At 35.8% G+C, this 14,343-nt stretch overlaps 3 protein-coding genes across 6 annotated transcripts; 1 reads left to right on the forward strand and 2 right to left on the reverse strand.

Moving 5' to 3' along the window:
• Window positions 1–2,268: 2,268 nt before the first annotated feature.
• LOC306852470 (galactokinase-like) lies at window positions 2,269–6,489 on the reverse strand. 2 transcript variants are annotated; one of them, XM_079389334.1, is made up of 8 exons: window positions 6,119–6,489; window positions 5,022–5,211; window positions 4,613–4,732; window positions 3,771–3,906; window positions 3,467–3,648; window positions 3,225–3,375; window positions 2,777–2,939; window positions 2,269–2,552 (listed from the first exon to the last, which is right to left on the reverse strand). In XM_079389334.1, the coding sequence occupies exons 1-8, from the start codon at window positions 6,287–6,289 to the stop codon at window positions 2,481–2,483; spliced, it is 1,185 nt and encodes a 394-aa protein (XP_079245460.1). In that variant the 5' UTR covers window positions 6,290–6,489; the 3' UTR covers window positions 2,269–2,480. The 2 variants fall into 2 exon arrangements, with proteins under 2 accessions (XP_079245460.1, XP_079245459.1); XM_079389333.1 differs by having other exon boundaries at window positions 2,551–2,939; window positions 6,119–6,488.
• Window positions 6,490–7,059: 570 nt separating this feature from the next.
• LOC306852063 (twinkle mtDNA helicase-like) lies at window positions 7,060–11,663 on the reverse strand. Of its 3 annotated transcripts, none has more exons than XM_079388670.1 (6): window positions 11,409–11,663; window positions 9,142–10,529; window positions 8,670–8,910; window positions 8,402–8,509; window positions 7,948–8,089; window positions 7,060–7,800 (listed from the first exon to the last, which is right to left on the reverse strand). In XM_079388670.1, the coding sequence occupies exons 2-6, from the start codon at window positions 10,502–10,504 to the stop codon at window positions 7,453–7,455; spliced, it is 2,202 nt and encodes a 733-aa protein (XP_079244796.1). In that variant the 5' UTR covers window positions 10,505–10,529; window positions 11,409–11,663; the 3' UTR covers window positions 7,060–7,452. The 3 variants fall into 3 exon arrangements, with proteins under 3 accessions (XP_079244796.1, XP_079244798.1, XP_079244797.1); XM_079388672.1 differs by having other exon boundaries at window positions 9,142–10,295; window positions 11,409–11,476; XM_079388671.1 differs by having other exon boundaries at window positions 11,399–11,476.
• A 2-nt stretch (window positions 11,664–11,665) lies between these two features.
• Window positions 11,666–13,044, forward strand: LOC306852064 (large ribosomal subunit protein mL43-like). Its single transcript, XM_079388673.1, has 3 exons — window positions 11,666–11,939; window positions 12,322–12,428; window positions 12,542–13,044. Exons 1-3 carry the CDS (start codon window positions 11,809–11,811, stop codon window positions 12,748–12,750), a joined length of 447 nt encoding a protein of 148 aa, XP_079244799.1. The 5' UTR covers window positions 11,666–11,808; the 3' UTR covers window positions 12,751–13,044.
• Window positions 13,045–14,343: the final 1,299 nt, after the last annotated feature.

The raw sequence follows: 14,343 nt of genomic DNA on the forward strand, positions 1-14,343 counted from the left end.
CCTCCTCCCTGAGCAAACGCCTTCCGGGACAGTTCAGGGGGCGTCCAGCAGGGGGCGCTCACACCACTGAACTCATTAGAGCACGGTCCACTGAACAAACATCAGAAAATACAGATTAAGCGGATTTTATTTTAACACACATTATATATGGGTGATTCTTAGACTATGGACACTTTTATGTTCTTTGGTCATATTTTTTAAAAATACATATAATTTTGGACAAATTCCTCTTTATTTGTCAAACTAAAAAAAACAAAAAAAAACAAATTTTTTTACTACTTTTCTATTATGATTTTTTCATACTTTTCAAACTCCTTATAGGTGTTTTCTCCTTGTTGCACACTCAGACTTTTAAATTTGAACAATGAAAATACAGTTTAAAAATATGACTTATCTGGTGACTATTAATGTACCTGAATGAAACACTAGTAAAATAATTAAAATGCATTATAGTATTTAATGTGAGACCACTATCAATATGACTTTTTTATACAAAATATAGCTGTCGCACAGTATTGGTGTCATTTCCATAACAACACTGTAATGTCTCTTTAAAAAGTTTATGTGAAAGATTGTTTAGGTGGTTTCTAGTGAAGTGAAGTGAAGTGAAGTGACATTCAGCCAAGTATGGTGACCCATACTCGGAATTCGTGCTCTGCATTTAACCCATCCAACGTGCACACACACAGCAGTGAACACACACACACCGTGAACACACACCCGGAGCAGTGGGCAGCCATTTATGCTGCGGCGCCCGGGGAGCAGTTGGGGGTTCGGTGCCTTGCTCAAGGGTCTCACCTCAGTCGTGGTATCGAGGGTGGAGAGAGCGCTGGACATTCACTCCCCCCACCTACAATTCCTGCCGGCCGGAGACTCGAACCCACAACCTTTGGATTACGAGTCCGACTCTCTAACCATTAGGCCACGACTTCCCCCTAACATTTCTATGGAAATGTTCAGTGACATCAGAGCACATGTTGGACATGGAGGGAGTTAAAATTTTCATCAACAAAAAAAATAAGAAAAATCAAGGTAAATATTGCTTGAAATAGTTCATTTATATTTATTTTCTAATAAGCTCTTACCCAAACCAATATTAAATTTCAGAGTGTGGCAGGTTTACAGTTCAGCATTTGGTCCTTAGGGCAGTTAATTTATCTAATTGACAAATTATTGTACATTGTGGAAAAACTGGTCAAACTAGTTACAAAAATGATTTTAGACAATTCTTGAGTGCCATAAGTTATTGTATTTTTAAATAATAGCTGTATATTGAGATGTGGTGGAAATGACATTTGTTCATTGCAGGTCGGAAAAATTCCTCTTGTAATCTAAATTTGTCCTCTTACAGTCCTTAAAACTAGACAAATTATTTAAACTCATGAGACTGTGTTATGTGACTTTTGAACAAGTTTTTTTGTATTCAACTTCACAAGGCTAAAAGTGCCCCTAGTTGAAGAAACGGCCATATAAATTATATCAAGTGTTGATGTATATACATGCACTACCAGTCAAAAGTTTTTGAACAGTACAATTTTTAATGCTTTTTTAAAGATGTCTCGTGTGCTCACCATGCCTGCATTTTACTTGATCCAAGGTACACCCTTTACGAAAATTATCCATGGTTTTACTACAAATAAAAACACCCCCCCTCAAAAAAAACATGGTTACTATAGTTAAACTATGGCAACCATAAATTAACCTTGGTTTTGCAACACTAACCATAGTTTCACCATGGCATTAATTTCTGGTAAAGTACAATGTGGTTATACAAATGGTAATCAATATGCCAAAAAAACATGGTTACTACCCTTTTACTACGATAAAACCATAGCTAATTTTCGTAAGGGCAGCAAAAACAGTACAATTTTGAAATATTTTTACTATTTAAAATAAATGTTTTCTATTTGAATATATTTTAAAATGTAATTTATTCCTGTGATTTCAAAGCTGATTTTTTTAGCATCACTACTCCAGTCACATGATCCTTCAGAAATCATTCTAATATTCTGATTTGCTGCTAAATTTCAATATTTTTATATTGGAAATATCATTATTTATATTAAGTACACACACTTATTTATATGTATTTGCTAAGCTTAAGCTATACTTATGCTTATGTAAACACAAAACACTCTCCATGTTCACATTTTTATATTAAGTACACACATTTATGTACTTGCTATGTGTATTCTACACTTATGCTTATTGTATATAAACATCATTATCACTATCAATTTAGCCAATAAAAGCAAACAACTCCTTTATTGCATAAATCCTCTTTATTGAAAATGATAATCGTTGTGGGAATTGAGATTCTAAACGCAAAATTGCATCGAAAGCAATGACTGCTGTTTATATATGTGTATATATATATATATATTCTGATTAGTGTATACCGATTAGTTATAAAAATGTAGATCACAGTAAATTTCTAGTTATTTGAAAAAAAAAATCACTGATTTAGCACTGGTTAAAAATCATAGACTGAGAGCATGAGCTCCTTCTGATGGGGTAGTTATGTAGAAAGTTGGAGATCCATGATATTTCTCCTGTAGAGAAACAGAAAAGTATTAATATCTTGGCCTGAACTCCTGTCTAATACTTGTTAGCTTAATTCATAGACAATATGAGGAAAAAGATAAGAGCAGCTACTGAGTTACAAATTCTGAAGAAACAATCGTACTCCTAAAACACCCAGAATACTCAATTCAAACATTTCTTTAGATGAAATTGTCAAACACAGATACACAGAGCATCTTAAACTTGTGAAAACCTGAATGTGTTTGACTGCTCTCTCCGTGGCATGAGCCTGAAGCAAAGTAACTGTGCATCCACCGAACCCTCCCCCTGTCATCCGACTCCCGAACACTCCATCCACCTCCAGTGCTGCCGCCACCAGCTCATCCAATTCTGGACAGCTGACCTCGTAGTTATCCCTAAGACAAACAATATTAACCCCAGTCAAAGAATGCATAATTTTTTAAATTTTTTTTATTAAGGATGTTCAAATACAATCACAATAGAAACAATAAGACAAACACACATAATTATGCATAATTAAAAGCCATTTAACTGACAGTTAACCCCACCTATTCAATAACTGGGTTAAGCAAACAACATTTCAGACACTGCAAAGCACTTTCAATCCTGGGATGTTTCAAAGGAGTTGACTTCTGTAAGTCTTCCAACATGATAATCTTGCTTCGATTATAGATGTTTACCTAAGAGAATTGTGGCTCTCCACCATCAGCCTCCCAAACTCTTTGTAATCCCCTCTCTTCAGTGCCTCGGCAGCTTGAGCTGTGCGTTCAATCTCCTCGATCACATGACGTGCCCGATGGAATGTCACACCATCCAATCGATCCTTGGCAGCTAAATTCAGATTTTTAAATTTTATTATGAAATGACCTTGATTAAAGACATACATTATGGTGTCGGTTCAAAATCTTTCTTTTCTCTTTACCCTCTAAATCTTGTAAAGTAGCCTCTCTTAGACTTTTCTTGCCCAAAACGGCTGCTGCCTCCTCACATTGTTTTCGTCTGGTGGGATACTCGCTTCCTGTGAGAGAATGTCTAACGTTGGAATTTGTGATCAAGATTACAAGTCCAGGGTCAGCCAAAGGGACAGCAGTGGCCTCCAAAGACCTGAAAAGATTACATTTAGTTTTATTAATAGCTGTTTTGATATATTATATTTGCATATACAAATTAGTATAACTGATTATTTCTAATCTGACAGAAGAGTTTGAATTGGTAAATCTACTTACCTGCAGTCAATGAGCAAAGCGTGGCCCTCTTTACCCATAACGGACACAAACTGGTCCATGATGCCACAGGGCACAGCAGCATGAGTGTGTTCAGCCTGCTGACAGGCCACTGCCTTCGCTACCAGATCCCCATCATCTGTGGAAGACCAGAAAACATGAAGCCCATCAAACTATTAACCACTCTACATATCTTCATGTACTGTTCAAAAGCTTAATGTTGGTAAGATTTTTAAAATGTTTTTGAAAGAAGTCTTTTTTGGTCACCAAGGCTGCATTCAAAAATTCATTGAAACGGTAATATTATGAAATTACAAATTTACAGAAAGTTGCAAAATTGTTTTCTATTTGAATAAACTTTAAAATGTATTCCTGTGATGGCAAATCTACTAAATAAGTAACCAATGGATTATTTGTTTATGCAGTTACAGAAATCTTTATTGCTGTTCTGTAAGTACTTTTCCCATTTATTTTCTCTGTAGGGAATTCAAGAACATATTTAGCCATGAACCAAATCAACCAGCTTTGAAATTAATCACAGCGTTAAAGCCTTTAAAAAAAAGTATTGAGGAATGAAGAAGAAGAATAAAAAAAAAGAATAGGTTTCCATGGTGACAGCAACTTCTAGCAATATGGGTAGTATTAGACTTCGAAGCATAACCCATTAAATAACAACCTCAAAGCGCATGATAGTTCTGTCCTGAACACATTTATCAGTAAAGCAAATGCTGTATGGAAAAAAAATGAATGGGATTTTTACTTTGGTAATTTTTATGCTATCTCTGGTCCCACTAACAGACCAAAACTTTTTTAAATGAGTATGACAGACAGACAGAATTTCTTACCTGGACACAACTGCTGCAGGAAGGTGTACACAGCCACTTCCAGTGAAGCGGAGCTGGAGAGTCCACCTCCTAGTGGCACACTACTGGCTATTACAGCTCTGAAGCCAGGGATGGGACGTGCTGTGCAAAGACATGGCCATTTGTGACAGCTAATAAATGCATGAGATTAATATGTACTCCATTTTAAGTATATATTCAAGCTATATTCACTTTTAGAGAAAGACAGTGAACATGTGCTCAGCAACTATTCTGTAAGTGTTGCAAGTATGGTTTTCAGAAACACTGCATTAAAAAGTTAGTCCAAAGATGAGTTCTCAGCATGGGTCCCTAGGGTCACATTTCGTGCTAGAGGCAGACTAAATGTACACTTCCTCATTACTTACAGGCAAAAATGATAGCAAAAGATTACCTCTGTAGTGCTGTACAACTCCCTTTACATAATTGGCCCAGTTTGGCTGCCCTCTTAAAAGTGGGGTCAGTTCATTTGGGAGATCAAAGTCCACCACCCTGGGCTCATCAGCAGCTTCAGTCAGAGTTACAACACAGCACTTCTGGCCAGAAGTTTTGCTGCCCACTATAACGGTCACCATCGGCAAGGCCTGCAATCATTCAAACAAACATTATAACACAGATTGTCAGTGCATAATTGCAGTGTGTTTTGATTTGAGAGGAAAACGTATTTGTTCCTATCATTAATTCCTATTTATAAGGAGAGATGGGAGTGTGTTGGCTATGTTTGCACTACTGTTGGCCACGTCTACTATCTACAATAGAAAATATCATCAAGGATGTGAAAGGACAATCCATCATTTCCATTGTTCTGATATCCGCTCTGCAGGATATAGTATTTTGCATATGGACAAAGAAACATGCCATAAAATTGAGTAACACTGGGTCACTTTACATTAGTGCAGGTAAGGCTGATTCATTTACAGGAGTCGGTTCTTTCGAACAGTTTGATTCAAATTACTGGATCAAAATAATAATAATGCAGCTTATATTATGCCATGACGTAATAACATCAACAATTCCAAAAAGTATAATAACATAAATATAACCTAATTATATTTTCCTTTACAATATAGAATACTAAAATTAATTTAATTCAATATCTTGACTAAAAAAGCTTCACGTTTCAATAAAATTGTATTTGTTAAAACCAGCTTTTTCAAATGTGTGTGGGTGTTGATAAGTCGCAAAAAAATAGTTAATAGTCCTTAAACTCGTCGATTATCGGTACAAAAATTAGTTACTGACTCGAGAACTGGACGCATCAGTTAATCCAATTCGAGAAGAGACTTGTTTTGTGAATCGTTTCAACTGATTCATTTCTAAGATTCGATTCAAACGAATGAATCGTTCGCTACTTCACGTCAAAACAATGTCTCGTATATGCACACACCAAAAAATCTATTACATATTTTACAACATATTTATACTTTTTCATTTTATTTTACCAACACTTGCTGACTAATGGGATTTAATAGTGTCAAAAAAAGTCATTACCATTGGGAGGACAAATCCTTCATTATAATCTGTGTGTTCTCCGATTAAATTCACACGTCCTGGTGCGCAAACTGCAACATTTGCATCATCCCCGTCAAACGTTTCCCGGTACACACGACGAGCTTCAGAAACTAAATCTGCAACACTTTTAACTGGACAAATGCTGGCCATTGTGTCGCAATATAGCTGTTACTTCACAAAAAAGTAATTCTAAGTGTAATTATAACTGCAGATATGCATCTTAAATCCCTGAACAACTAATTTATAGCAATCAATAAAAAAAATGAATAAAATTGTTTAATCCACAGTTTTTATGAAGGAACAGAAACCAGTAATTCAGGCTCAGATACTTCCTACATATACAAGGGTCCTGATTGGTGCAAAAAGTCACATGACACGTTTCTCATCACTCTGCAGTGTGTCAAGGTCCTGCTCAAATCTGGTAACTATGTAACAAACAGGCAAATATCAATGACATGTCATTACAAACTCGTTTTATAGATCGAATTATAACAAGTGCATAGTAAAAATCAGCAAAACAAAAAGATTTTAGGTATAAATCGAATTTAAAAGCATTGTTTGAAAAAGTAAATTGCCTGAGAAAGTTATCACTAAAAGCTGAAGTTGTCACTAATATTTATTAATAGTTAATAACAATTTTCTGTACTGTATACACATTTTTTTAAAACAATTTTGGGTGTCTAAATTGCATCTAAGATTCCTGTGGGAAACCCAGTGTAAATTGTAAGTGCTAGAATAAATTATTTGGATCTATGGACTTTATTTGCATGCTGTGTGTGATCAGGTTTTAAATGTAATTGCTATTCATTTGACTGTAGTATATAAAGTATATTAAAGCATACAATTTCAATAGTTTAAAAATATAAAATTAATTCAACTATCACAAATCAAAATACACAGAGATAAGCAGACGATACAAATCCTACAAAACAATTTATTAACACTTTTCACAGCCTCCTTTAAATAGCTTATTTGACACTTTTCTCCTACAGTAGCAATCACAATCAAACAGAAACAAATCACATTGAATTTTTGGACATAATCCATAAAATGTAGTTACATTGATGTAATGTATGGCAGGATCTCTACAAATGCATCTTTAAGGTCTTGTATTTAAACCTTCTTTAAATCATCAAATACTTGTTCATAACTGATACAGTAAAAACTTTTGAAAACAAAAATAATATGTTGGATTTAAGTGCATATAAAACATAAGTGGATGTACAAAACTTTGCATACACTATATCATTGCATCACTATATCATTACATTTTCATGCTTATTTGAATTCATACAAATAATGAATTCCCTGAGCTACTGATCATTTCCTTCTCCAGCTGTGGTACTTTTTAATGCTGCTGACCCCTTAACTGTCTTTGAGGTCTTGGCTTTTGCAGGCTTGGGAGCTTTCTCACTTTTTTCTTTGAGTTCCGTCTCCTCTATTTCCTCTGTGCTGTTATTCTTGTCCACTTTCACCTTACGAAGCTTCTGCTTTCCCTTCAAAGGCGCAGAGAAGGTAAGCGAGGCTTTATTAAATTCTAAAGGAAAGATCCCCACATCCCCATCAAAGCGGTTCTTGGCCACCTGAAGGGACCTACGGCCTGGACACGTCACCAACTTCTTCTCCTGAAGGATGAGCACATTATCTGCCTCCTGGCTGGCCTGAAATGGGGAAAATTATGCATTATAGACTTTTTATAGACAGATACATTCTATTTACTTATAAATAGAAACTAAGCATGTACATGTAAAAATTTGTATTTCAAGTTAGCTGAGGAATAAACGTGGACACAGCCTGTATCTACCAACCTTGGCTGTGCCAAAGATGGATGCTGTCTGCAGTTCTTTATCATCCTCTTCTTTCCGTGGGTGGATAATTAAAGTCACATGACAGCAGCTGTTTGTGGCAAACTTCCTGAAGGTTCCAATGATGTGGTCTTGTACTGCAAACCTGAGGGGAAAAATACAACAATAATGTAATAATAATAATAATTTTTAAATTGTAAAAGATATCACTATCTCTCTCTCTATATATATAGAAGAGATTACTTTTAAAGAAATCCTTTACAGAAATCTGACTCACAAAGAATAATAACTGAGAATTACAAGAAAAATTACTATTGACTACAGAATTTCCATGACTATTTAAGATTTTTAATTTTATACTTTTCCAAGCCAGGAAATCACAGTCTTAAAAATCCCCAATACTTACAAGTTTTTCAAACTCTGTTAAACAAATAGCATATTAAAATGATTCCCTTACTTGTCCACAGACAGGTTCTCTTGGCCCATCATAAACTGCAGGTTGTCAATGATCACATGACTGATGTCATACAGGTAAACGGCATGCTGCATGGTATCCAAAACAGTCCTGTGCAGGGTGCAAAAGTGCAGTTCATATTTAAAGATCATGAGAAAAATTTGGTCATCTGCAATGCATAAGGAAAATGTAAAAGTGTCGTAAGACTTGCAATACAATTTTACAATCAAACAATGTATTCGATTTTATAAAACGAATGGCAATGATTTACTTGATGTTCTGCTGTCCATGGAAGGTCATAAAGTAGAGTGGTAGGTCCTCAAACTTGTCAGCCCACATGTCATATTGATCCAGGTTCTCCTCCAGCCTTTGCTTGGCAAACTGAGTCAGCATAATTTTGGCCAGACGCACATTGTTGATTTCAAAGCTGCCCCATAATGTGTTGACACCCTGCATGCACAGATCTAGGGCAAACTCGCTGATGAAGGTGGTCTTTCCACTGCCTGTTGGACCTGTATTTACAAACACATGCATGAGAAAAAATACAAATATTCTATTCTGTTCTATTTAATATCTATTATATTACTATTTTCATATTATTTTAGATTTATGTTTTTATTCAATATATTACAGAATGCAATGCTATACTATATATATATATATATATATATATTTATACAGTAAAGTACAGAAAACATTTTCATAACGCAAAGTTCTGCTCTATATAGCTATGTTGTCTGTACCTGTAAAAACTGTCAGCTCCCCCTTGCGATGACCTTTAAGGATACGATTAAGCTCAGGGAATCGAGACCACTGTATCCCAGTCACCTGCTCCACATTAGCCAGTTCCCCGTACACATCCTCCCTGAGCTGCTTGAAGGACACAATGGACTTGTGGGCAGCAGGGATTGAAGCCTTGACAATTCGCGCCAAGTTCCTGCCCTGGGCCAGTGCCTCACTGGGGCACGGCTGAAAGTCCCCTGGCCGGATAAGAGAACAGCGCTTCAGTCCAAGTTTCCTGGAGAATATTTTTGAGGCTTCCCAGGAGCGCATATCTCCCCCCAGCCACAGTGTGACTTTCTTGAATTGCTCCAGATAAGGCAGGAGGATCGGAGGCAGACGGCTTACACCCCGTGGCAAGGCCAAAGACGGAAGACTGGTAGCCTGACTCACTGCCATGCTGTCTATCTCACGTCCCGTGAGCACAACCTCACCGTCCTTCCGTCCTATCAAAGGCAGGCCGAAGAGGTTGTGGTAGCTGGAGATTTTTGGAACCGTAGCTTCAGTGTAGACCACCTGTCCGTCACCTTTCGTGGCAGCAGAAAGCAGCTTAACACCCCGGAGGCCTGAGTCATGTCCACTAAACCAGGGGAACACCAAACTCTTGGTGGGTTTGAAGAACCTGACCCCAAATTTCTTCAGTGTGGCATTGGTGAGTTTACCAATCTGAAACATGGTTTTAATGAGCTGCACTTCCTCATCCAGTAGGTCGGAAAACGGCACAGAGCTGCTCCATATTCTTTGCACCTCCTTCATCTCCATCTCTCTTTCTTCTTGCTCCTCCATGCTCTCAGGAAACCCCAGCAGCACATTAGGACTGATGGAGGTCTGATTCTCATTCAACATCACCTCAATGCAATCCTGGAGGTCCTCCCAGCTTCCCTCCACTAAAGTCTCCTTACACAGAAACTGTCCGGTGGTTTTATCGATGAACAGTGAGTAATTCTCTTTTCCAGACCCTTCGGGTGCTGGTTCCATAAAAATACTAGAAGCATGTAAGCAGCTGTAGCCATCGTGGAAAGGGATATCTTTGGAACGAAGATACTGCTTGATATCAGTCACTGTGAGGGGCTGTGCAGGGAAATCGATGATAGACTTTGCATCTTTTCTTAATGTTCTGCAGAAATATAAAGCAACAGCAGGTTTTAATCGGTTTTCAAAACAATACCAAGTTGGCGCCCTAAAAGAATGCTGTAGGACTGGATTGAGGCAGTGCTGGTAAAATGATAGATATCTCCAGGGAGGAAGATGAGAGGGTTTACAAGGAATACAGCCTGTCCCCTGCAAGAGACAGCCTGCCCCCCTGAGAAACCTGCTCCTCCACATTTGCTGTTAATTCAGGACATCAGATCTGCAATGATCACAGAAAATTTGCACAATTACAATACGCAGTTTAAAAATGTGGCTGAAACAGAACTTGTCATAAACATAGGTCATTTGTGTTATGATCTATCTCTAAACTATCAACATGATTAAAACTTTTTAGAAAATCTGTTGTTACATGCTTTCAGTCATCTGACTGATATTTTATACTTTTTATCAAGTAAAAGTATAATTCTAAAAAAATTCCCCTTCAGATCATGCTTCCCCCATGTCATGATCTTTAATGTGAAAATATGAATAACTTTTATATTGTTAGAAATATTTCTGGATGAACACTTACTGGATCAATAATCATTTAATAGAAAAAAAGCAAATATGATAGATTTTTTGGAACATTTATTTGTACATCTCTCACTTATCACTGTATTGCATTGCAATATATGTTGCCCCCCAAAACAAAATGGTAACATCTACTCAAAACCAAAGTAATTACATTATTTACCTGTTACTTTTTCTGTGATATTATGGTTTAAAAAAATATTTCAATATTTAAAATTGTAAATAACAATATATTAACATGGGGACAGCTTAGCAGAAATTACTTACCTACCATTAATAGCGTCACCAATTATTAATAGATCTAACAGTAAAAAATGCCATATATATACTTTCATAAGAATATGTTTGAACTACTGATGTATTATAATGATTGGTACGGATTCATTAATTAATAAAAGTGATTATAAAGCGTCACCAAAAAAATAACTGTACACTGTCTATGCATGACCCTTAACATTATTACTCAAATATAATATACGTGTATCTGTCAAATTAACGAAACTATTGAAGAGAAACATATAAACCGTAAACATGTGAAATTATATACTGTAAACATACATAAACTTACTAATCTGTAAGAATCGCGTCTGCACGTTATACTGAACATGAGGTCCGCGCTCCAAAATACTTCCGTGTGAAACACGAAACTCTTGTCGTAGTCAGTCAAAACAAAGATAATCAGATTATGTAGCCTCAAATCGTGACAAGAATATCTTTATAAATAATTAAGCTGCCTCATGGTTAAATTTCATGTAACAATGCTATTGGGTACTTTCTGATTGTTGCAAAACTGCATTGTTAATGGGCAGCTTCTATTTCCACCCGGACGACAATTTGTAACGTACATGACATTACACATGTGTTCTGACCACTGTCCTCTACATCTAATGATTCAAAGCGCGTGATATCACTCTAACCAATACTGACAGCAGTCAAAGAGTGAATGTAGGATATCTGAAGAGGTGAACATGACTGCTCGAGGAACACCGAGTCGTTTTTTGCAGAGCGTTCTTCAAAACGGAGTGGGGCGCTATGTTTGTCAGCTGAAGCGAATATCTCTGATCTTCTCGAAGAAAGGCCAGGGCTCTTTGGGAGTCAGGTATGGGTTTACATCATCTGTGCTGATCATGTATAATAAAACACTGTACACATAGAATATTTACTGTGCATGGAGATCCACCAATTTATTATTATTTGTTGTATTTTATTAGTATTTCTGAGATATCACAGATTATGTAAAACGAAATAGTAAAATATGACTAAAATATGGGATTTTTTAAAATATTATTTTTAAAATATTTAGCAAACAAAAAAGTGAAACCTTATTATTTTGCTGGAGTTTAGGATGATATTTAATGCAGCTGATGTTAAATATAGTGTAGGGTAGATTAAGTACCATGTTTCAGTGAGATCATTTGACACTGTGCATTATTTGTGTTTTGCTTTTTGTAAATCACTTAATTCTAATTATATTCCTCCAGGGATTTCATTGAAGAAGGTGTGGTCGACTTTGCCAAGAATAACCCAGGAACAGTGGTTTACGTCTCCCCTCAGTCCTGCAGAATTCCAAAGATAGTAGCGGAATATTGTAAGTCTGACCTTGTGGTTTCCTGCAGTATTTACTAAACGTTTACAATTTGGAGTTATAAAATGTTAAAAATAAATACCTGTGCACTCACTGTTGTTATTTGATCTGTGCAGTGAATGGTAATGTGAAGGAGGAGACAGTCACCAACAAAACATCACAGGAAATTGCAGAACTTATAACCAAGCTCTCCAACCAGTCAGGACTGGACATCATCCGTATTCGTAAACCCTTCCACACAGACAGTCCCAGTATCCAGGGCCAGTGGCACCCCTTCACAAATCGAACCCCCAGTATCGATCCAGTCGGCCCACAGGCAAAATAAGGGCTTAGCATTGTATTTATTTTTCTGACTAATCTTCTGACCTATATTGAAGGAGCTCTGAACTTCTGCCACAGCAGAAAATCAACATAAATTCAACGTTTTCAGCAGTGACCTGTTATTAGACTTTTAAAATTATACTTTTCCGTTTGATGAATTATGACAGATTATCTGTGACTTGATAAAGTTTATATAATAATGAATTTTGCTTAAAATTAATTGCTTTTCACATTTATGTTGGCTCCTTATAAGATGAGAAAAGCAACGTTTCCTTTGGGGAAATAAAGTTTTGAACTGAAAATATGACTCCATATGTTTTTTTTCTCACTTGTTTTGATATTTTTACCTAAATACCCCTGCACTAATAAATCTTAATATCTCAGAAAACTACTCTTAAGAATTCAAGGTGTTATAGTAGGGGAGAGCGGGGCACAAAGTAACACTTTGGCTTTCTCAAATTGTGTAAATCCACTTCGTGTTCAGAGTATAATTTTTTTATCCACAGTAATTTCACACTTGTCTAGTACAAATATGTCGCTTTGTTTCATAAATACAGTGTATATATTTTTCTTTATTTACCCTCAAAAATTAGAAGTGAAATGTGACAACATGCCCCGTAGGTGGGGTACATTGTAACAGCTTAGGGGCACGTTGTAACATGATCATATGACACCCTAAAATGTTATCTGATCTTATGAAAAAAATATACAAGATAAACTAAAATATTTTGTCAATAAAATAAAATAATTATTTATTTTAAATAAAATAATGGCGTTTTTTAATAATTAAAAGTAATCTGATTTTTGAGTTTGACAATGAACACATTGCAACCATGCCTGGGACGGCCCATATAAACGAGCCAAAATGCTTTCCATGTCTTGAAATAATAATTAATAATTTCTGTCTGATAACAGAAACAGTAAAAAGATCAATGAAAACAGTTTTATTGAGAATTTAGCTGCATCAAAATACAGTATGTGGGCACAGAGAGGCAAACAATCTAATAATAAATGTACATTTTGCATGTTCAGAAGAAGTGAAAACAGGTTTGTGTAAATAAATTTCTCAGTGCAAATAAAGAGAAGTAATGGGAACCTGGAATTTCTTTCTTCATGTGTCTAATAGACATGAAAAACATCTATGACCTTTGAAACATGTCTAGTCTTCATGCTCTATGTTGACTATGGTTTCAATCATAATAAACATACATTTGCAAAAAGCATCCATATTTGTCCATGCCCATGTTGATTAGAGTATTAAAAACTTGAAAAGTATTCATTTAAGGTACATTTAGAACAAATAAAAATGTGCGATTAATCACGAGTTAACTCATGACAATCATGTGATTAATCGTGATTAAATATTTTAATCGATTGACAGCCCTAGCATAATTACATGCAAGTAACCCTAATCCTAACCATATAGTAAGTACACGTAGTTAGCTAATCTTACTCAGTACTTATGTAAATTAAAACAACTATTAACTAAAATAAAACACTTTTTTTTTTTTTTCAGCTAGTTGCCAGGGCAACATTTCTCATTTGAATTTAGTGTAACTTGTACTAAAACAACTAAAACTGAAATAAAAATGAATAA

This window comes from Barbus barbus (genome assembly GCF_936440315.1).
Source record: "Barbus barbus genome assembly, chromosome: 32".
In the NCBI taxonomy this organism is placed as follows: Eukaryota; Metazoa; Chordata; class Actinopteri; order Cypriniformes; family Cyprinidae; genus Barbus; species Barbus barbus.